This window comes from Mastacembelus armatus, chromosome 12 (assembly GCF_900324485.2).
Source record: "Mastacembelus armatus chromosome 12, fMasArm1.2, whole genome shotgun sequence".
NCBI lineage: Eukaryota > Metazoa > Chordata > Actinopteri > Synbranchiformes > Mastacembelidae > Mastacembelus > Mastacembelus armatus.
The window spans coordinates 11,999,668-12,021,446 of NC_046644.1; the positions used below are offsets into that span (position 1 = coordinate 11,999,668).

Below are 21,779 nucleotides of genomic sequence, written 5' to 3' on the forward strand. Positions count from 1 at the left end.
ATTTTCATATATCATTAAACTTTTTACAAAGTGCAGTAAAGGGAACAAAACCTGAAGTATTTGCAGAACTCCTTTTTGCCCTTGAACCGGCAGCAGTTCTCTTTGGTTTGACCTGCACACACTTTCTCCTGGTACTTTGCAGAACCTTGGAGAAGCTGCTGCAGGTCTTCAGTAAATTTAGGCTGTCCCAGTGTTTCTGTCTCTTCATGTGATCCCAGATTGACTCCACACTGACCAGATCAGGGCTCTGTAGAGATCCGACCATTTGCTGCAGGACTCCTGGTTCTCCCATCTCTGAAAATAGTTCTTCATGAACTGTAGTTGGTTCTTTATGGGCTTGTTGTCCTGCACAATGACAATCAGTCACCTGATAATGTTGCATTATAAGAATCTAAAATATCTTACAGGCCAAAAACATTGCACAGTACTGTACATGCCTTCCTTAACATAATGACGACACAATACTTAAGAGCTCTAGTCAGCTGTATTAGCATCATATACCTTTATAATAAATAGTTTTGCCTTCCGGGTTTTATGTTTTTTATATACCTATTCTGATGACATGCCTTAATGTGCCACAAATATTTTAATGCAAAGACAGTTAAACTCAACTTCTTTGTTGAAAAAGGTCACATGCGGATTAACTTGAATGGCCTGATGCTCAGTAAATCAAAAATCAAACAATAGATAAAGCTAAAAATATACACAGAAGAAATATATATTTGTTTAGTGTGTCATGTGAAACCATTATTAGCCTGCTTGCAATGATGAAGACACGTAAACCATTGAGACAGGGTCAGACAAGTATGTTGCTGTACAACTGCACTTAAATTAATGATCGCTATGGGGCGCACCAACACTGCATGCCCTACTGAATAATAACTGTTCCCACATTATCAATCGAGCTACAACCAGTGGCTGTAAAAAATAACACTACATAGTAGGCTACTTTGAATCTTGCAGGCTCAGCAAAAAGCTGCATTGAGGCCACAATCCCGTTTCAGTCAGAAACATTTTGTACTTGTGCTGAACAATCAAGTAAATAGGCCTAATATTGCTGAAACATTAAACTCCTAAATCTTACCCAGAAATAAAGTTGACCACAGTGTTACTGACATAGGCACAAAGTAGAGCACTCTAAAACCAAAACCATTCTTAAAAGAGTGTAAATGCAGAGTTTTAGTGTTCTTCACATAGTATGCAATGTCTAAAGCTACAGCAAAGTGAGATGCAGTTAATGGGTGTGTGAAAGTCTCACATAATTGTGACTATTTGGGAGGGATAAGAGAGGTTCTAATGAAATTTCAGATTCACAAGTAAATGTTTTACCCCAGTCAAAATGTAAAAACATTGTTTAACCAACCCCATAGTTTAGTCACCCACAGGCTTACACCCAAGTCTGATAAGTACTGTATTTCAGGTGTGACCATTCTTTCACAAATTGCCCTGTATTTGGGATTGATATTTTTCTTGATGTTGTACCCAAGGATGAAAGATTCCCCAAGTGGCTGCCAGGGAAGGAACCGTCTGTCCTCAATCATTTGAGCTTCAACAGCATCTCCACCCTCAATACAAATGGCCTTCATCTCACCATTTCGTCTCCTCAACTCATCTAACTCCTGTTTCATTCTTTCCTTCCCATACGCGTCTATTTTTGCCCAAAAAGTAGCATTAAAGTGCTGATAGAGCTTCCAGTCAGCTCCATTCCACTCTAAAGCTCTGGCTCTCAACTCAGGGGTCAGTCGAGCAACAGATGAGTCCTTGCGCACATTTAGTCTAAAATACAGAATGTCATCCATGGTCCAACACAGTTTGTCCTTAAGCAGAACAAGAGACTCCTCAAAATATTCTGCAATGAGGACCAGATGAAAACGTTTTGATAAGAAATCAATATTCCTCATTACACGAGGATCATCAGCGTTGAGGTTGTTATCAAAACCAAAGTCAAAAAAGAGCAGATTTTTAAGATAGAATGAGTTGTAGGCCTTTGGTCTATAGAAAGCCTGAGGATTTTTTAGAAACCCTGCCAGTTTGTTGTTTCCTTTGATCCTCCAGGTGAGAGGAATTGTTTTCTGATAGTAATGAAAAGAGGACTCAAATAGATCCACAGGGTTGCGTAAGATGGCAATGTACACGGCATCTTGAGGCAGGAGCTTGGACACTTCGTGATGGTCAAAGCGCATGTGGTTACAGAGGATGTTGAAACACACTCCTGGCCTGTAGTCTTTCACCTGGGAGCACTTGAAAGGCGATGGGTAGAAGAAGTCGTTGTGCCCGTCAGGGAAGGCGAATTTAAGCTTGTGTTTTTCTCCAAATCTGAAGAGGATGTTGAGTAAAGTGCTACTAGCAGTTTTATGGGTCTTCATGAACATGATGTTAACTGTTGGAGAGCACTCTACTAACTGGGAGTTTGAGTTTCTAGAAGGCAAGGTCACATTTTTCTTCAAAAACTTTGCCATGTTGAGAGGACACGTGTCTTCTTGGGATCCCCTGTAAATAAAGTATATGGATGAGTAAACTGACATAGGCTAACTCAATGAAACAATGCTTTTCTTTGAAATATTTACCTGGTCTTTACTTGGGTCGGACTTGTCACACAGTACAACAACAGCATTGTGTTGGTTAATAAAACCCAGAGAGCAAGCCAGCGTATTCCAGGTGTGCATCTCTTTCGTTTGATGCCAGACATTATAAAAACCCAAGTGCGTACCTGAAAATGACATTAACCAACATGCATGTGTAGAGAAACTTTGAAAAAAAGATCAATAAGACTGATATTTTAATACACACTTCACTGGATTTGGCTGTGTAACTGCTGTATAACCAAAAATAAAGCTAGATGAATCTCATGAACAGCTCTAATGCCCTATAGAAGCTACACAATTACCCCCAGACCTCACCTCATCTCTGTACACTTAAATAGTTGCAATGTATACCACAAAAAGCCATTTAAATCCATTTAAATGAAGTGTAACAGATAGCATTCATCACTGCTTAAAAGTAGAGGTTAAGAGAAAGGCCTATGTAGAATAGCCTATAGGGATATAGGGACAATAGGGACTACAGTTAATACAGTTGACCAAGAAAACTGATGTCTCATTGTTTCTGAGCCCCCATGCTTACACTCCAAACAGGTTTAGTGTTGTTAAATTTACAGCAGGAAGGAGAGATGAGCCACGAAATATAAGAGATTAAGCACAGCAAGTACAAGTATCTAGTTACAGTACGATCTCCAAAAAAATAGCCTATTCAAAGTGTAAAATGTCTAAAAATCAAAATAGGTATTTACCGTAAACAATGGTCAAGTGCTCACCTAGACTTAAAGACAGAATCAATCCTGAAAAGGTGTGCCCCTCTGCATACATGCGCCGACTTCTTTTCTTTCACACCGATTGTCATCTGACTAGCCCAAGGGAGGAAGCATACATGATGTTTAACCTGTGACACACACAGTAGATGTAGTGATAACAATGAAGAAACTCATACTGAGACATGTATTTGCTTCAAAAACCTACTCTACACAGTTAACCATACACCAAAATAGTCAGAAAACATATGACATAGCAGGTAAAGTAAACTACAAATAAAAAAAGGCTTTATTTACCTGTAGATGACAGCATTAGTAGTGTCTAGCTGAAGATTAAGGTAAAGGAAAATCCTCTGATCTTCATGCTGTACCACTCTCTGAAATTACATCCATGGCTGTGAGGTCTGAAAGCAGTTACATGTTAAATTCTCCGCCCCTGAAGTCTGAAGTGCTTTGGAAAATCGGCTACTGTTGGATGGTAAACATCTTCGGAAGTCTTCTGACAAATAGTATCACCACAAACGGGGTTTTAAGAATCCACCACGCATGCTTTTACTATCCGATTTTCTCCAGAGGAGCCGTCCTGCCGGATCATGTTCGATCAAAAGCTGCTAGTGCACTTTACCTCTTAGCTTTTCGTCCTCCTGGAAAATGAAGGTGTGGTGTCAGATGCGCGAATAGAGGTTGACCTAAAGCCTTTTGACGTCCCTGGTGTCTGCACCTGTATAACCAAGTACACGTGTTCCTGCTGATTTCTGCCATTTATATTGGTGCCAAGGTTTATTTACTGTTTGGAACTTGTTGGGAGTTTCTAGGTAATGCATGTCTGAGAACAGAAGCTACTATGACTGGGATTAAATCTGGATATGTAGCAGAGATCACACCCAGTAAGGTCTCCGGATACCTGGCACAGGTGCTGCCTCAGCTGCTGTTGACTTTGCTCGTGGCTCGATCATCTCTGATTCAGTAGGTCACACATTAAATTGGCACACGGACCTCACAGGCTTCCGTGCGGCACTGGTTGTACTTGTAAGACAAACAGATCAATGTGACTGTGAGAGATAAGGACAATGCTGCACCTGTGCAATCTGGGGTTGTTATTGAAAGAACTTCCTACAAAAACAGAAACTGGAGTTTGGATAAGTTTAAGGCAGCAAAAGACTGTGGCCAAAAAAAAAAAATACATATATATATATATATATATATATATATATATATACACAGTGGATATAAAAAGTCTACACACCCCTATTCAAATGCCAGGTTTTCGTGATGTAATAAAATTACGTCAAGATAAATAATTTCACAACTTTTTCCACCTTTCATGTGACCTATAACCTGTACAACGCAATTGAAAAACAAATCTTTTAGGGAGGTGAGGTAAAAATAAACAACTGAGATAATGTGGTTGCATAAGTGTGCACACCCTTTTATAACTGGGGAAGTGGCTGTGTCCAGAATTAACCAATTACATTCAAACTCATGTTAAATTGGAGTCAGCACACACCTGTCACCAATTAAAGTGCCTCTGATCAACCCCAAATAAAGTTCAGCTGTTCTAGTAGGCTTTTTCTGACATTTTTGTAGCCACGTCTTCCAGCACAAGCCATGGTCTGCAGAGAGCTTCCAAAGCATCAGAGGGATCTCATTATTCAAAGATATTGGTCAGGTGAAGGCCACAAAAGAATTTCCAAGCAATTAAATATACCATGGAACACAGTGAAGACCGTCATCATCAAGTGGAGAAAATATGGCACAACAGTGACATTTCCAAGAAGAGGACGTCCGTCCCAAGTTGATGATAAGACGAGAAGAAAACTAGTCAGGGAGGCTGCCAAGAGGCTGACAGCAACACTGAAGGAGCTGCAGGAATTTCTGGCAAGTACTGGCTGTGTAGTACATGTGACAACAATCTCTCGTCTTCTTCATATGTCTGGGCTATGGGGTAGGGTGGCAAGACGGAAGCCTTATCTTACAAAGAAAAACATCCAAGCCTGGCTTAATTTAGCAAAAAAGACATCTGAACTCTCCCAAACGCATGTGGGAAAATGTGTTATGGTCTGATGAAACCAAGGTTGAACTTTTTGGACATAATTCCAAAAGGTATATTTGGTGCAAAAACAACACTGCACATCACCAAAATAACACCATACCTACAGTGAAGCATGGTGGAGGCAGCATCATGCTTTGGGGCTGTTTTTCTTCAGCTGGAACTGGGGCCTTAGTCAGGGTGGAGGGAATTATGAACAGTTCCAAATACCAGTCAGTGTTGGCACAAAACCTTTGACCTTCTGAAGAGGAACTTCATCTTTCAGCACAACAATGATCCAAAGCACACATCTAAATCAACAAAAGAATGGCTTCACCGGAATAAGATTGAGGCTTTGGAATGGCCCAGCCAGAGTCCAGACCTGAATCCCATCGAACATCTGTGGGGTGATCTGAAGAGGGCTATGCACAGGAGATGCCCTCGCAATCTGTCAGATTTGGAGCGGTTTTGCAAAGAAGAGTGGGCAAATATTGCCACATCAAGATGTGCCACGCTGATAGGCTCCTACCCAAAAAGACTGAGTGCTGTAATAAAAGCCAAAGGTGCTGCAACAAAGTATTAGTTTAAGGGTGTACATATTTATGCAACCAGGTTATTTTAAGTTTTTTATTTTATATTTTTCCCTTGTAAAGGTTTCAGTTTGTTTTTCAATTACATTGTACAGGTTATAGGTCACATTAAAGGTGGAAAAAGTTGTGAAATTATTTATCTTGCTGTCATTTTTTTGTACATCATGAAAACCTGACATTTGAACAGGGGTGTGTAGACTTTTTATATCCACTGTATATATACAGTGGGTACGGAAAGTATTCAGACCCCTTTAAATTTTTCACTCTTTGTGTCATTGCAGCCATTTGCCAAAATCAAAAAAGTTCATTTTATTTCTCATTAATGTACACTCAGCACCCCATCTTGACAGAAAAAAACAGAAAGAAAAAAGAAAAACTGAAATATCACATGGTCATAAGTATTCAGACCCTGTGCTCAGTATTGAGTAGAAGCACCCTTTTGAGCTAGTACAGCCATGAGTCTTCTTGGGAATGATGCAACAAGTTTTTCACACCTGGAGTTGGGGATCCTCTGCCATTCTTCCTTGCAGATCCTCTCCAGTTCTGTCAGGTTGGATGGTGAACGTTGGTGAACGTTGGTGGACAGCCATTTTCAGGTCTCTCCAGAGATGCTCAATTGGGTTTAGGTCAGGGCTCTGGCTGGGCCAGTCAAGAACGGTCACAGAGTTGTTCCGAAGCCACTCCTTTGTTATTTTAGCTGTGTGCTTAGGGTCATTGTCCTGTTGAAAGGTGAACCTTCGGCCCAGTCTGAGGTCCTGAGCACTCTGGAAGAGGTTTTCTTCCAGGATATCTCTGTACTTGGCTGCATTCATCTTTCCTTCAATTGCAACCAGTCGTCCTGTCCCTGCAGCTGAAAAACACCCCCACAACATGATGCTCCCACCACCATGTTTCACTGTAGGGATTGTATTGGGCAGGTGATGAGCAAGTCCAAGTCCAATCAGTTTAATTAAACACAGCTGGACTCCAATGAAGGAGCAGAACCATCTCAAGGAGGATCAGAAGAAATGGACAGCATGTGAGTTAAATATGAGTGTCACTGCAAAGAGTCTGAATACTTATGACCATGTGATATTTCAGTTTTTCTTTTTTAATAAATTTGCAAAAATTTCTACATTTCTGTTTTTTCCTGTCAAGATGGGGTGCTGAGTGTACATTAATGAGAAATAAAATGAACTTTTTTGATTTTGGCAAATGGCTGCAATGACACAGAGTGAAAAATTTAAAGGGGTCTGAATACTTTCCGTACCCACTGTGTATCGGTCATTAAGTAACTTTTGTTTGTTTGTAACTGCAAAGTTCAGTCTCTTTTTATGGAAATAAAAACGTTTTTATGTGTTTTACTGAGTTAATAAGTACATATGTTTGTACTAAGTGTACTAAGCCAAGACTGATACAGCAGTCATGAAGAAACCAAAAAAAAAACAAACAAACCTTTGATATGCTGATTTTTCTCTCTAAATTAAATTTTCTACTACTCAAATTAGTTAGTGTAACTAGACCAATAAAGGAATCTTTACAGAACATTTCCTAATAATTTAAAATTCTTGTTAGTATTTTGTTGGAATTATGACACTGAGACTGGAAGAAACACACGTGACACCATTATAACTTAAACACAAACACACAAATAAAAAGCTTTATAAACAATTTTGATGTAATTAAAATTACAATACTGCAAAGTAGTCAACAACATACTTGTCCCACCTGGTTTTTCCTCTGAGAGATAACATCAAAAACAAAACCAAGTCATACAGTAGTCAACTGCTTTGTTTATCATGTGAAAGTAATCACAGTGTTTTTGTGTGTAACAGCTATTTAAAAAAAATAGACCTCCATATTTTAAAAAGCTCTTATATACACAAGAAAAATATATGTGCTTTTATTTTGTTAAATGTTAAACAACATACCCAGTATAACTTTCTTACCTCAACTGAAGTTGATTATTTTTTACTGTTTTTAAATATCAAAACCTAACCGATTTAGACAAGCATTGGGATTTATTTACATTCTTAATATAATAAAATAAAATTTCTAGAATGGCAACCTAAATATCTGATGACTGCAGCTACTGTGTTTATATGTTTAATTCCTCAAATAAAGTCATGTAAAACAGCAATATTTAGACATAAACTCAATATCTCTCTGGAATTAAATTTAAAATCCAAATAACATAAATAATATTGCTAACTTTCAACATGAGGAGAAGCTAAAATATATCAAACAATGTAGAAATTAGTCATCAATCATCTTGGGTTCCTCCAGTCTCTCTTACTGCTGGTATGGACTGACTGAATTATTGCATTTCTTTATGGTTTATGGTTAATTGTTTAATAAATTACTCTTACTATCTCTTTATTGCATGTAACAAATAATATGCTTGACTTCACCTGATGTTACATTTTCCTCTGTAGCCTCTCTGTCCTGCTGTTCATTGTCTGTGCATATGTGCTTGCGTTGCAGAGCCTTGGGTCAGCAGGTAGATGTACAGCTAATACAGTGGAATGTTAACGGGTGTACTGCGGTTTGTCTGTTGTGGTCCAGTCACTCAATAGACAGGCTTGTAGAAAATCTGTCCACACAGCACCCTGCGCTTCAGCTCCTTCCACAGCAAGCTGCGCTCTCTCTGGGATCCCTTCATGAAGCCACGGTTCTCTTGAGCCCGACGGGACAGGTAAGGAATAACCTCATTTACTGGGCCATAGGGGACGTACTTGTAGACTGGGAAACCTGCCTGACCTGTTTTCAACACAGAGCAGTGAGACGAGTTTTAAATTAGTGTTTGCTATCTCCCTCCACCGTGTGTACATGCTATGGTTTGCAACAGAAAGAGTCCCAAGGCACCTACTTTGTATTTTTTGTTCCGGAAAATAAATATTGGATTAAGATACCACTGATATCTGTAAATGGTATTTTAATATTAGATAAAGGATTTTACAAGGTCATACTAGCCCAATGTAAAATGTAATTTAGATCATAAACAATTCTTAGGAACAATATGGCTAACTAACAGATAACACATTGGTTTTCACTGTTTTATGCTCTATCACATGTACTATGTATTGTACTATAACAGATTTTATCTCAGATAAAACTACTATGTCTGCTCTGTACTGTGAATGGTGACAGGCAAGGTTAAGCTCACTGGGAAAACTGGATTTGTTTACTCCCCACACATCTATAGATTTGACAGCTCATATCTAAGGTCAGCAGTCACTTGAGTAGTAGAAAGCTGGCGTGTGAAGGGACTGTGTCTCAGTGGTTAGATGTGATATAAGCCCTCCATGGTTCCATTACTTACTGTTTACTTTTAGTATCACAGCTGAGTGCAACATACCTAGTGGGAAGCTGATCTGGTCACACATGCCCAGCAGTTGTCCAAAATAAACTTTATTCTCAGTTGGTGAAAGGCCCATCTCATTCATCCTGAATAAACAGAAACATACATTTTAAAGTGCTGTTGCATAATGAAAGCTCCACCACACTCTAGTTGTAAATACAATAACTCCACTTACAAATTGACAAAGAATACATTTTACTTATGTCACATCCCAGGGGTTCATTTAAACCATTATGATTAGACCTTTGTGAATGAGAGATTTAAGGTTTTCCTGTTTATATACTTAGTACATGTCAAATATTCTGCCAGCTTTGAATTTTTCATGCAGACCTCAGACAAAACCTACTTTTCTAAGGTGAAGTTCACAGTGTCCTCATTGTGAGTTGCAACCATGATATTTGCTTTCCGGCTGTGTTCAATCTCCTCCAGCACATACTCTAAACATCTGAATGAGAAACAAAGCAGATGGTTACAATTCAGACCTTTTTCTAGCTGATTCACAAAATATATTGATACTAATTTAAGGCTTACTTGTGATACATCCTATTAGTGGCTTCGTAGTCTGGGTTTATTGGGTCTTCGTAGCCAATTTCCTTGGCCCTGGCTCTTTCTTGGTACATGTAGGCTCCACGGACCAATTTGGCACCAAAGTACCAGCCCTCCCGCCGTGACAGCTCAACATCCACAGTTACATTGTCATATGCTTCCTAAACATATTGAATCATTTGAAACAGAAAAGTAAGCTGAACAATTTGAATGACAGAAGCTTCTCTGTTAGGCTTTCCTATCCATATGTTAGTAACAACAATACAACTTAATATTAGAAAATGTCAAAAGGGCCATTTTGGTTTGACAGTTGAGACAAACAGCAATGATTCGTAGATATAAATAATAGTGAGGGAATTGTAGTCTCACTTTGAGATAACACTGGTATGTGTTGAAAATGATTGGCTTCTCTCTGTTGAACTTCCTCTGCATTTCCAGAGTCAGTCGGCTGATGGCTGGCTGAAAGTACGTCTGCTCGGCGTCCACCATTAGCCTTACCCCATTCTCCACGGCATACTGGAGCACACGGACAAAGAGCAATTATAGCATCAGTTCTGATCTCCTTCCCTGAGCCAGACCTTTGATTGTAATAAAAATTGTGGTTTAATGTTAACTATATTATATATATATATATATATATATATATATATATATATATATATATATATATATATATATATATATATATTTACATATTTGTTTAAATATCCTTACCTTGGCCAGAATGTCTACTCTCTGCAGCATTCTCTTCATCTGCCTCTCCTCCTCAGCTGTAAACCTGTTCAACAAAGGTTCCAGGTGGCCTGTCTGCACAACAAACACACAAAACATCAAATTAATTGGCATTTGCTTTCTTCATCATCAAGATACACCCACAATTTATATCAGTTTGTGAGAGGCACGGCAGAAGCTGGGAGGGCAGGGTTGGGATGAGAGCAGCAAGATGAGATTTTGTCTTGTGTGTCTCTTCAAATGGAAAAACAAAAATAATTTCTAAACTGCCCTGACTGCCAGCTGTTAAACTTCAACTTCTACCAACACTGTCCCAAAAGATAGCAGGTGATTATTGTGCAGGAAGACTTACTTCTTGTGCCAACAAGGCTTGTATCAGCTTGTTTCCACAATAAAGGGAAGAAGGTCAAGTCCCAATGGGGGAAACAAAAACAATCTTGCCTACATCTGCTTTAAATGTTTTCCACCCTATTTGTTTGTTATTATGATTAAATTTTCCTGAAAAATGCAGGTCTGAAATTTACTGTTAAAAAAAAAAAGTTGTATTTTCCATCCCTTTTTAAAACTGGACAGTAATCACCAGATAATGTGTTTCTACTATCAACTGTTTCTGCTATATACTTATGGAGACATTAAGGCTGCTTGTGTTGAATAGCTCACAGTGTACAGAGATAAGCAGACCATTGACATGGGAACAACGTATTACACAAGCACAAACAGTCCAGTTTGTGTCCCTTCCTCTCACAGAATATGGGCACAACACCAGATATTTACACGTCAGAGACTCACCTCAAGATTTGGCACCATCAACAGATTGGAGATTTTTGTGGTATCATTAATTAAACTGTTCCAGTCCAGCAGATCTATTGTTCTGGAAATAAGATGTGAGAAACTGAATATAAAAAAATATGCAAAATTCCAGTAAAACATCCTAATTAAATGCCCTCAGAATATTTTTCGTGCAGATTAATGCTAGTTTAGCTAAGAAGACCAAACCAACCGGTGCTTGTTCTCATATATACAACTGGTATCATTTCAGTAATGAGTCACTGTCTTACCCTGACAAGCCCAACTTCTCTCCAATAAACCAGTTCTCAATGTCATCCTTTGATCCAACACCCAGATCAGTCAAACTTTCCTACAAATAAAAATGTTTTATTGATTTAATTATATGTAGCAGTTACATTTGATTAGTGTCTTACTGTCTTACTCTTAGAAACAAGAGGACACCAGTTCTGCCAGACCAAACATGAAGCTGTGTTATACGCACCTTGAGTAGTTCCAGCTCCAGTTTTTGTTCCAAAACCATCATTTCGGCCTTTCCCTGCTTTGCTGCGAGGAAGTTAAAGAACCGTCTCCACTTAACCAGGACTTCTGAAAACTGGAGCTGTTCAGACACAGACCAATTTATTAATAATCAAAACCATAAAGAGAGATAATCCAAATAAAACACCTAATGTACATTTTTATTTCCCCGTTACACTGTAAAGGTCAGCTTGTGTTTGATAAATGGTTAGTGTGGACTTTCAGTTGATGTTGAGGATATGAAGTTAAAGTTACCAGGAACTGTGGGCGTCCCAGAGCAGTCAATTTGATGGCAGAAAATCCATCAGCAGAAGCACCACCTGAAACAGGTATGCACATTATTGCATAACCATCTACCCATTTTTACCTGGAATTATTCAACTGTTTAATTTGTATTATTAATTTAACTTTCACAGTGGATGGTAATAATACTCTAACTAAGCGAGGCTATTTTCCTTAATTGTTTCCTGCTACTTACCAGAAGCTTGAATGCAGTTTATGAATGTCTCCATTTGGCTGTCACATTTAGCCTCATCTGCATAGAAGTAGGTGCGAGCACTGATAACCCCCCCACGCCTGTCACCAAACTGACGGTGAGCCTTATACTTCTTCTCACGATGACCAGAATCTGGAGTGAAGAGAAAGTAACATTAGCTGCTTGATATAGCAACAAAATTCTTACTAAAACTTTTTGTTTTTCACATATTTTTCACAGGCATTTTTATTTTGATGAAATTAAACTGTTAATCTGGAGCTCAGTGGACGTTTGAGGTCTGGATCCTGGATTTTCATTAACAAGGTAATTTATGCAATAACATTCAGAGGTTATACTGCAAATTTCCACATGCAATATTAACATTTTCAAGTTACCAAAAGTAACTTGAGGATTTAGAAACAAGACCAGAGAAATAACTAGTGAGTCAGTAATATACATGAGTCCCAAACTATCAACCCTGTAATTCAAACCACCTTGTCAATGTTCCCACTGACTGGGCATTTTACATCGCAGTAGAACCAGATATAACAAGTACTCTCCAGGCTACAGCACATGACTATTAAAAGCAAACCTAACACTTTGAATAGATGCACATTAAGTCCATGCCAAGATGAAGCATCTGGATATCAAATAGCCTTGCCTGCTATTTGCTTACAAAGCAAGCTATAGCCGCACATTTGGACAGTGATCACTTCCACTACATGAAATTCTACATGAAACAAAGTCATTTTCAAGACACATACACACCTGGACCTTCTTTCTCCGCTTCAGAAACACATGAACTGAAAAAGAAAGAGTTTAGAATTAGAACAGCAAAAATTTATAATCATTGCATAAACATACACAGAACAAATGGAATATAGATAATACTTTATATAGTTTCTCTTACTTTCTGAGCCCACTAATTACTTCATATGTCACTTTCAAATTAAAACAGAAGTTTCTCCAACAACAAACACAGAATGTTTTAAATATATTTTAAGAGTGTAGAATTCGAAATATAAAAAAAAGCAAAGAAAAAAGTTTGGCAAATATTTTCCTTCCACAGGGCTTTGCAATTGAGATGACTGTTCATGTCACACAGCAAATGTCAACACCAACTTTGGGAGGTGCACAATTTCTGTGTTCACTCCAGTGTCTTTTCCATAGGCCTGATCTTTCTATGGATTCAAGGATGTCTTGATAGAAATAATTTGAGTTTAAATTAGAGTATGGTGTGTGGACTGAGCTCAGAATATGCATGTTTGTCTTTAATAATCCACAGTTTAAAGAGAAGCTTATGTTCTCTTCAGAGCATTGCGTAACAATTCCCTATGTGTGTGTTTGTGTGTGTGTGTTTGTGTGTATGACTCATGGGGCCCAGAACATTTCTCTAGAAGGCTGGAAGCCCAGCCTATTCTTGAGGCTATTCATGTAGTGCAGCTCCCCTGCTGAAAAACCACAGCAACCAATGAGGCGAGAGGGGTCTGTTCCAGCTGACCAATAGAGATCAAGCACTGTTTTGCTAGTACAGAATAAGTAAAACACATTACATTTTGATTACAGTCTATTTGTGTGGAGGAAACATACAATGGAATACACAAGACAAGTAAACAAGCAAGAAGTTATAGCTAAAGTGAAACTGTAAAAATAAAGTGAAATTAAAATATACACAAATAAAGAAACCAAAGGATGAATTGTATAAAGACAACATAAAATGTCAACATGGATGGAAAATAAGCTCTATTTTTTTGTAAAGGCAGTGACTAAAATTAAATCAAGTGGTTATACTTAATTCACAATTAAATGACTCACAGGAAGTTACATATTGCTATAAATCTATTATTGTTTTGAAATGTTTATTTCAACAGATTTCTTTTATTGCTGCAGTTACTCTTCCCAGTATGCAGCTAAACTCGACTCAACAGACGTTTTCAACACAGTGTGTTATGTAACTCGTGAATGGTGCACATGTGACACACTGAAGCTGAAGAACTCCCCTGCTCATCAGCAGGTTTCGTAATGTGTGAACCACAGAGCTTAATCACAAAAGAACTATCCTCTTTCACAGTAAGATGTGAACATTACTTACTCCATTTCTTTCTTCTCTGCCTCCTCTTGTGTCAGGTCCTCTTCCACACTGTAGTCCAAAACTGCCCCGACACCAAAAGCCTGATTCTTCTGGATTAAAGGTCTTATGGCTTTGTGGTCCTCTCCTGCCACGAACTGGCCATAGAAGGTCATCTTCATCAGCTTCTCGAACATCCACTGACCAAGCACCTTCTTAGTCAGCTCCATCAACTGGGGGCAAAGCGAAGGACAAGAAGTTATTTTACCTCTAGAGTTTATTTAGTACTAAGCAATATTTAGTATTAACGTTGTAATAACCTACATCCTCGCTAGACCATTATATAACAGTGACTATACTGTGACAAGTATGGGCTGTTAATTCGTGTGTTTTCAACTAACACTAGTACTAAACCAACTTACCTCTTTATTCTTTTCAACCAGAACATCAATTGTACAAAGCTTGAAGACCAGCAGACTTCTGAGCAGCTCGATGTTACCTTTGCTTCTGTAGGCTTCTTTGGTGTTGTCAAAATCGATGTGGATTTTATTCAACTGTGACTTTGTTTTGGTCTGGCTGATCAGTTCAACCTGCACAGCCTCCACCACGGTGCATCCATCGATCGGCTGTTCTTTTTCCTCTTGGCTCTTGGTGGACGCCACTGTCGATCGACATCTTGATGGACGCATGTATGACTTCCTGATATTACCCGCATGTGCCCTAACAAGAGCGGCTACAAACCTGGTACATGACATGATTTCCTCTCCTTTATGCAACACACCACGAGTACCTTCCTCAGAGAGACTGAGGTTTATCCCTGTGTTTGTTGAAGAGCGCCTCTTTCAGTGTCTTCGTGACATGTTAGAATCAAATTTCTCGAAACTCTGTCTGCGCAGTCAAACACTCCCAGCTCGCGCCCACATTTTCTTTGCTCGTGCTCAGATGTGCTCACATATAAGACTAAGCCAACCCCCAACCCTCCTCGTGCTCAGATGTGTCAGCGTGCTCACATAGAAGACTGGGCCAATCCCCAACCCTCCTCGTGCTCAGACCCCTGAAATGCTGGCGTCCATACAGCGGGTGTGTTCCCTTTCCCCCCTTTAGGGCGTTTTACGGGCGCTCTCCTTAGATAAGAGAACTACCACAGGGTCCAAATACTCTCATTTGAATTCAGGCTTTTACTTTTAACACGGTACAAAAATATCAGCATCAAAATCTACCTAAGTAGCAAAGATCATTCTGCAGAACAACATATTGTTTGTTATTAATAATTATAATTTTTAAAAAATCAATAATATTGTATTGTTAATAATCATGCACCCACATAAACGTTATAGTGTGCTCGCGCTGGGCCGTCATCTCGTACGGACAGCAGTTCAGGGCCAATTACATCACGAGACTTGGCGTCACGCGCAAACAAACCTTGGTATGGATTGATCTTGCACAACGGATAAAAACATTACGTCACTCATGACTGCAATCGAGTATTTATTTTGTTGAAAGTAGGTCTAGGTGCTCTTTATTTTTCTTGACACGGGACTATTGACACGCTACAACAATAAATGTAATTATTTGTGCATTTTTATTTAGACTCCAGACAGCACATTTAGTGAAAACTGAGTTGAGGGATCATTTTAACTGTGGGGCAGTTATTGTGGTAATCTGTGAACCTGATTTCTGGCCGATTTTCTGCAACAAACCTGAATTTCTAAATGTCTTTAACATTAAAAAACAGACAAACTGTTATGGGTATGTATAAGATGTTGTGGGTTCTTCGGTGGGTTAGATTCCAGCAGCTATGGGGGGAGTATAAAGTTGGGTTTAATACATGCTAAACTACCTATTTTTACAACTAACCTGGGAGTCAAAACCTATTTGAAGCATTATTTAGCAGATGGGATGCAACACAATGACTCCGGGAGCAAGGGAGTCGGAGAACTATGCTCCTTTTTTCCGGCGGAGGCAGCAGCGAGCTGACCGTCTCTGCGGTCCGCCAGAAATGTGCAGTAGAAGAAGACGCCGAGCTGCTTGCTAATGTTGCTAACTAACACGGAAGCAGCACTGCGAGCCATCTGGTAGCATTAACTCTACAAAAAAGGAGCCCATACTTACTGGGAAAGGTAATAGTACGCATTTTTAAGTAGATGTATTTATTTGTGCATTGAATATATATTGCCTAGTTATTTGTTTCTTACAGGGTGATAATCACTGGTGCTTTTCCCCCGAAACTAGCTAGCTCGCGCTAATCTTACATTAACCTTATCAACAAAGAGGCCGATGTGGTATTGCAATCTCCGGAGCGTGTCTAAGCTTGTCTAACAGTAGCGCTCACTTTCTACCCAACTCAATATCAAACTGAACCACCTTTTGTAAATATTTTCGTTCGCATGGTCGCTTCCCAAAGTAAAACTTTTAAAGCTAACGTTAGTAACCCATTGTACGAAACGCTAACACTAGATTAAACGCTAGCTAACATTTGCTAGGCTGCCTTCGGCTAAGGTGAGTGGTTTGTGACCGCTTTTCGTTAATAAATAAACTAATGTGTTAACCAGGGCATTTAAGGTATGCGCTTTGATTACCATTATACGGATTCTGTCAAGAATATTTACATGGTGGATAGCAAACAGGTTTGGGCGCTTCACAAGTTGTTTTAGACGCGGGATTCAAGGCCCCGGAGATCTCCAGACAAATGTTGTTTTAACGTTACAAATATGTGAATGAAATGTTTTTACGCATTCGTGATTACTAACAATGAGCTCGTTATCTCGCTGTATGTTTAGTATGATGAACGGCAATAAAAGCAAGAGTAATGTTAAGGTAAAGTTAGTTTAAAGAACCCCTCTACTGAAAAATATATTTTTTTTGTCCTTGTCCTTATCCCGAGTAACGTTAGATATCTGGTCTCCACTGTTTATCACGAAATGGTTGTTTTGACACTCCTCTGCTGAAAGGGCTAAATGTGTGTTTGAAATCTTAAGCTCAAACACGCACAATAAACAAAATATGTGATGGCGCAAATCTAAAAGCCAATCATAGGTCAGCATGCAAATTTAAATGGATTTTAAAAGACCAAAGTCCAACGACTTGTAGTGGGAGAGGAAGTTTTAGCTGTTAATATTAAATATGCTGGAGTTTTTGGATCTTAACTGGATCTTACAGCTTCATTTTACAATTTATCTATTTACTATTTAAGGTTAGTTTCTATGAGACTTTACCTTTGTTGCAGTGTTATGTTTTAGTAGTAGCCTGAGTGCTAAGGTTTAGCTCACTACTAATAACCTTACAGTTCTTTTAGTAGAATAGGTTTTGGATCCACTGATGAAGTGATGCTGACATATTATTAAACTGTAATTACATTTGCATGTTGTGTTTAGGTCTCTTTTAAAAAGTTACTGTTTTAGCTCCCAGTTTTAAACCAATAAATAGTGTTATACTAACAGGACACTAGCCATGTCTGGAAATTGCAGATTTTGATGAATAAGATGCTCCTCAAAGGAGTCTACATTGCATGTGGGTGAAACATATACAGATATTTCTTCAGTATTTCCTCTTGCTATTATATCCTGATATGCACCAGTTTGCCCGAAGGAAGCATGAGTGTGTGTGACTTTTGGAATTAAGTAAAACACAAAGATCAGCTGTGTTTTAAGCCATTTTAAAAGTTTTTCAAACTTGGGGAAGAACCCTTTAGACAGTAGCTGCGTTATTCTTTTTAGTGTCAGTAAATCGTGTCTGGAGGGGATCTTTAATCAAACATGCTTGTCATAGATGTTATTTGTTAAAGTTGAAATGTTTAGTTGATGGTGACACTAACAAAGGTGCGATGATTAAAGTCGGGCCATTTTTACGACCATTGTGTAGTGTTCCATACCATTAAATATTACGTTTTGTATATGAGCTGTAGGGGATATAAAGATATACTTTCACCCCTTGTTCTTATGTGACTTATAGAGTTATATCAGTCTTATATTTATTATATTAAATTAAAGGAAAAACTCCAAAAGTAATAATCCAAAAATGAGTGCCTTGCCTTAACAAATGCAGATTAATGCTAAAATAGTTACTTCGACATATTGCTCATAATTTCAAGCAGTATATTACGGTGACCACTCATTAAGTTGTTGTACATTGATATAACTGTTTTTTTAAAGTTTTCAGGCTTGGATCCGAGGTCCTGTGCCATTTGTCTTGAACTCATCATTAACCACTCACATGGCTGCATCCCTGGTTTAGATTTTTATTTTTGTCTAAATTAAGGAATTGGATGCGGACGGACTAAGTTTTGGATTGGAACTAAGATTAGGATAAGGACCGCTTCCACAACTGTTTATGAAACAAGAAGTGATCTTACAGTCTGCAGGTGCCCTCATTCTGTGTCAGCAGTGCCACTCGTTCAACCACCATGTCGGACGGCCGGATCTATGTGGGGAATCTCCCTATGGATGTCCAGGAGAGAGACATTGAGGATCTCTTCTACAAATATGGAAAAATCCGGGATATTGAATTGAAGAACAATAGAGGCACTATCCCTTTTGCCTTCGTCCGTTTTGAAGACCCACGGTGAGTTTTTGGGAAGGTGTTTGCGAAGTCACATTCCCCATGTAATATCATCTCCAGTGACTGCAACAGGGAATGGATGGAGACGACATTTCCAGGTCTATATCAACTAGTGAATGAGGCGTACTTTGGTAAGGAGTTCTTTACTCTCTTCTCTTAGGGATGCAGATGATGCTGTCTATGGAAGGAATGGATATGGATATGGAGACTGCAAGCTGCGTGTAGAGTATCCTCGATCTTCTGGTGCAAAATTTGGTCCTATGGGAGGTAGTGGAGGAGGACCTAGGGGAAGGTTTGGGCCCCCAACTCGAAGGTCTGAATTCCGCGTCATAGTAACTGGTAGGTGGACGTCATGAGTCATAGGCAGTTAATATTAGCTCTCTTTCACTGCGGCCTGGAAATCAAGGGGACTGGTAGGAAGGTGGAAGTAAGAATCCTAGGCAGATATGTTTCTCTGTCTCTCTCATGGCGGATTGGAGGACAAGGGGACTAGTAGAGGACATCATGAGTCATAGCCAGTTAATGTTATCCCTCTTTCACTTCGGCCTGGAAATCATGGGGACTGATAGGAAGGTGGACATAAGAGTCCTAGGCAGATATGTTTCTCTCTCTCTCTTGGCGGATTGGAGGACAAGGGGGACTAGTAGAGGACGTCATGAGTTATAGGCAGATATGGTTCTCTCTCTCTCTCTCATGGCGGACTAAAGGACAAGGGGACTAGTAGAGGACGTCATGAGTCATAGACAGATATGTTTCTCTCTCATGGCGGACTGGAGGTCAAAGGGACTAAATGGATGAGGTCAAGTCAGCTCCTTTATTCATGAAAAACAAAACCGTAAACTGAAACCGGTCATGTTGGCTGCATAATCCCAAACACCAACTGTAGTGACTGGTAGGTGTAATTTTGTCATTGTATGTTATTGTTGTATGCTATATTTATCTTCGTGTTTATACATGCTGTGATTGGACTGTTTCTCTAAGACCAAACCCGTAAACTCTTAGGTTTATAAAAAGTAATTAAAAAAGATGGAAATTGAAGATTTTTAAAACTTGAATGTCTTTGTCTCAGAATGAATTCAGTTTAGAGTTTAAATGATTAGGGCTTAGGCATGTTGTCCATAACAGCTGAAGATAAATGTTACAGTAGTTTTAGTGTCATCTGACCTACTTAATTTTTTTTTTAAGCTGTTAAACTCAGACTTTATAAAGAAATTAATTAAAAGCGAAAAAAAGGTATTTGATCTTTGGTTAGAAGGTGAAACCTGTCCATGTAGTTATCTTCAGGTTAAAAATGGCAGACAAGTTAAGACAAACTAACTTCTATCCCCATCACCTTTATCTTTCGTTTCATTCCAGGGTTACCACCAACTGGGAGCTGGCAGGATCTGAAGGATCATATGCGTGAGGCAGGAGATGTATGCTTTGCAGATGTGCAGAGAGACGGAGAGGGCGTCGTGGAATTTCTCCGTAGGGAGGACATGGAGTATGCATTACGCAGACTGGATCGGACTGAGTTCCGTTCGCATCAAGTGAGTGTCAGTGATGATAAAGTTCATTTGTTCTTTATCCTTTACACGGCTAAAGCAACAAATGCCCTTTTTTTGTTTTTTGTTTTTTTTATTATTTAGGGTGAGACTGCATTTATCCGTGTATTTGAGGAGAGAGGCACTCCCAACTGGGGGCGGTCACGTTCTCGCTCCAGATCTCGAGGCCGCTATTCACCACCTTATAACAGAGGATCTCCCCCTCCACGATACCAGTCACCTCCTCGCCATGTTATGTCACGGCATAGCCCACCCCCCAGGCGGCACCCTCCACAGCACCATAGCCCACCACCACGTCATTATCGATAGAAAGGCCTGTCATTTATAAAGGAGTTGGGGAAACGTTTTGTAATTCTGCTTTTTTTGTTTTTTGTTTTAACCCCTCGCCTTCTTGTAGAATACACAATTTTTTTCTACATACATTCCATTTTCAGATCCCCTGAACAAGTTGCTCCTCCCCAAAGCCTTAAAGATTTTTTTCTTTGTTTTCTAAACACAGTTTTATTTGAAAATAGTAAAATGGCATTGTAGAGCTTTTTTGTCTTTAGTGAGGTAAGTGTATTTGCTCATTGCATAAAATGGAAGGGTGTTTTTATTACAAAATCCTGGGTTTTGATGTTTAACTTTGACAGGTACCTGTCCAAAGACATATGTTTATTGTCCAAAAGAAAATTAGGGTTCTGCAAATATCTGGATAAAGGTCATACTGCTCCCTAAATTCTGGAAACATTTTTTGCGTGCGTATCACATTTCTGTAGTTTTGTTACGTATGAAGTTATTGCCAATCTAAGAACCTGTGAAGCTAATCAGCATCCTCTTTATTCAAAACGTGGAATTAGTGAGCCTTTTAGAATAATACAGTTGACTGTGAGTCTCACCTGTCAGATTATTTTTTAATAATGTCTGGACATCTGACCGGGGTGGTCTGTAGGTAGGCATCAATCTGTATGCATCTCACTTTTTTTTCCTTTACCAATAAAACGTAAACTTTTACAGTGATTGATTCCTTTTCCTAAAGTTTGTACATTGTTAGAACAGTCATTGCAACGTTTACAAAAGGTTAAATCATATCTGTGTTGACACTGATGCTAAATGTCCAATTCTTTACTGCTTTGAGATGCCTATACTATATAACACTACCTTTTAACTCATTGCCTCAAGTAGGTTATGCAGCCTGTTTTGTCTCATGGCTGTGAATATTAATATATATTAACATCTACTATACATACACCCAGTGGCTTTTGTGTTCAGTCAATAGATTAACCTGTTACACAAATCCTAAAATA

General features: G+C 39.0%; 3 protein-coding genes across 9 annotated transcripts; 1 reads left to right on the forward strand and 2 right to left on the reverse strand.

The window, feature by feature from the left end:
* Positions 1-303: 303 nt before the first annotated feature.
* gal3st1b (galactose-3-O-sulfotransferase 1b) lies at positions 304-4,113 on the reverse strand. 2 transcript variants are annotated; one of them, XM_026297718.1, is made up of 4 exons: positions 3,605-4,113; positions 3,314-3,438; positions 2,568-2,710; positions 304-2,490 (listed from the first exon to the last, which is right to left on the reverse strand). In XM_026297718.1, exons 3-4 carry the CDS (start codon positions 2,687-2,689, stop codon positions 1,335-1,337), a joined length of 1,278 nt encoding a protein of 425 aa, XP_026153503.1. In that variant the 5' UTR covers positions 2,690-2,710; positions 3,314-3,438; positions 3,605-4,113; the 3' UTR covers positions 304-1,334. The 2 variants fall into 2 exon arrangements, with proteins under 2 accessions (XP_026153503.1, XP_026153502.1); XM_026297717.1 differs by having other exon boundaries at positions 3,314-4,113.
* Positions 4,114-7,540: 3,427 nt separating this feature from the next.
* On the reverse strand, positions 7,541-15,655 carry prodha (proline dehydrogenase (oxidase) 1a). The gene is made up of 14 exons (XM_026297054.1): positions 14,815-15,655; positions 14,417-14,625; positions 13,093-13,127; positions 12,328-12,477; positions 12,105-12,169; positions 11,815-11,931; positions 11,603-11,682; positions 11,334-11,415; positions 10,527-10,619; positions 10,182-10,328; positions 9,798-9,973; positions 9,613-9,711; positions 9,264-9,352; positions 7,541-8,665 (listed from the first exon to the last, which is right to left on the reverse strand). The coding sequence occupies exons 1-14, from the start codon at positions 15,145-15,147 to the stop codon at positions 8,475-8,477; spliced, it is 1,866 nt and encodes a 621-aa protein (XP_026152839.1). The 5' UTR covers positions 15,148-15,655; the 3' UTR covers positions 7,541-8,474.
* Positions 15,656-16,365: 710 nt separating this feature from the next.
* Positions 16,366-21,220, forward strand: srsf9 (serine and arginine rich splicing factor 9). Of its 6 annotated transcripts, none has more exons than XM_026297058.1 (5): positions 16,366-16,512; positions 18,776-18,952; positions 19,110-19,288; positions 20,306-20,478; positions 20,578-21,220. In XM_026297058.1, the coding sequence occupies exons 2-5, from the start codon at positions 18,795-18,797 to the stop codon at positions 20,800-20,802; spliced, it is 735 nt and encodes a 244-aa protein (XP_026152843.1). In that variant the 5' UTR covers positions 16,366-16,512; positions 18,776-18,794; the 3' UTR covers positions 20,803-21,220. The 6 variants fall into 6 exon arrangements, with proteins under 6 accessions (XP_026152843.1, XP_026152840.1, XP_026152842.1 ...); XM_026297055.1 differs by having other exon boundaries at positions 16,381-16,512; positions 18,544-18,952; XM_026297057.1 differs by having other exon boundaries at positions 16,386-16,512; positions 18,746-18,952.
* Positions 21,221-21,779: the final 559 nt, after the last annotated feature.

Excerpts from the sequence above, each read along its gene's own strand:
- srsf9 (XM_026297058.1), top strand. The coding sequence starts at position 18,795 with ATGTCGGACGGCCGGATCTATGTGGGGAATCTCCCTATGGATGTCCAG. Across the intron at positions 19,289-20,305 it reads ATTCCGCGTCATAGTAACTG|GGTTACCACCAACTGGGAGC; the intron begins GTAGGTGGACGT and ends GTTTCATTCCAG. Across the intron at positions 20,479-20,577 it reads CTGAGTTCCGTTCGCATCAA|GGTGAGACTGCATTTATCCG; the intron begins GTGAGTGTCAGT and ends TTTATTATTTAG.
- gal3st1b (XM_026297718.1), bottom strand. The coding sequence starts at position 2,689 with ATGTCTGGCATCAAACGAAAGAGATGCACACCTGGAATACGCTGGCTT. Across the intron at positions 2,491-2,567 it reads CCGACCCAAGTAAAGACCAG|GGGATCCCAAGAAGACACGT; the intron begins GTAAATATTTCA and ends CTTTATTTACAG.
- prodha (XM_026297054.1), bottom strand. The coding sequence starts at position 15,147 with ATGTCATGTACCAGGTTTGTAGCCGCTCTTGTTAGGGCACATGCGGGT. Across the intron at positions 14,626-14,814 it reads TGGTTGAAAAGAATAAAGAG|TTGATGGAGCTGACTAAGAA; the intron begins GTAAGTTGGTTT and ends CTTTGCCCCCAG. Across the intron at positions 11,932-12,104 it reads TGGGACGCCCACAGTTCCTG|CTCCAGTTTTCAGAAGTCCT; the intron begins GTAACTTTAACT and ends GTGTCTGAACAG.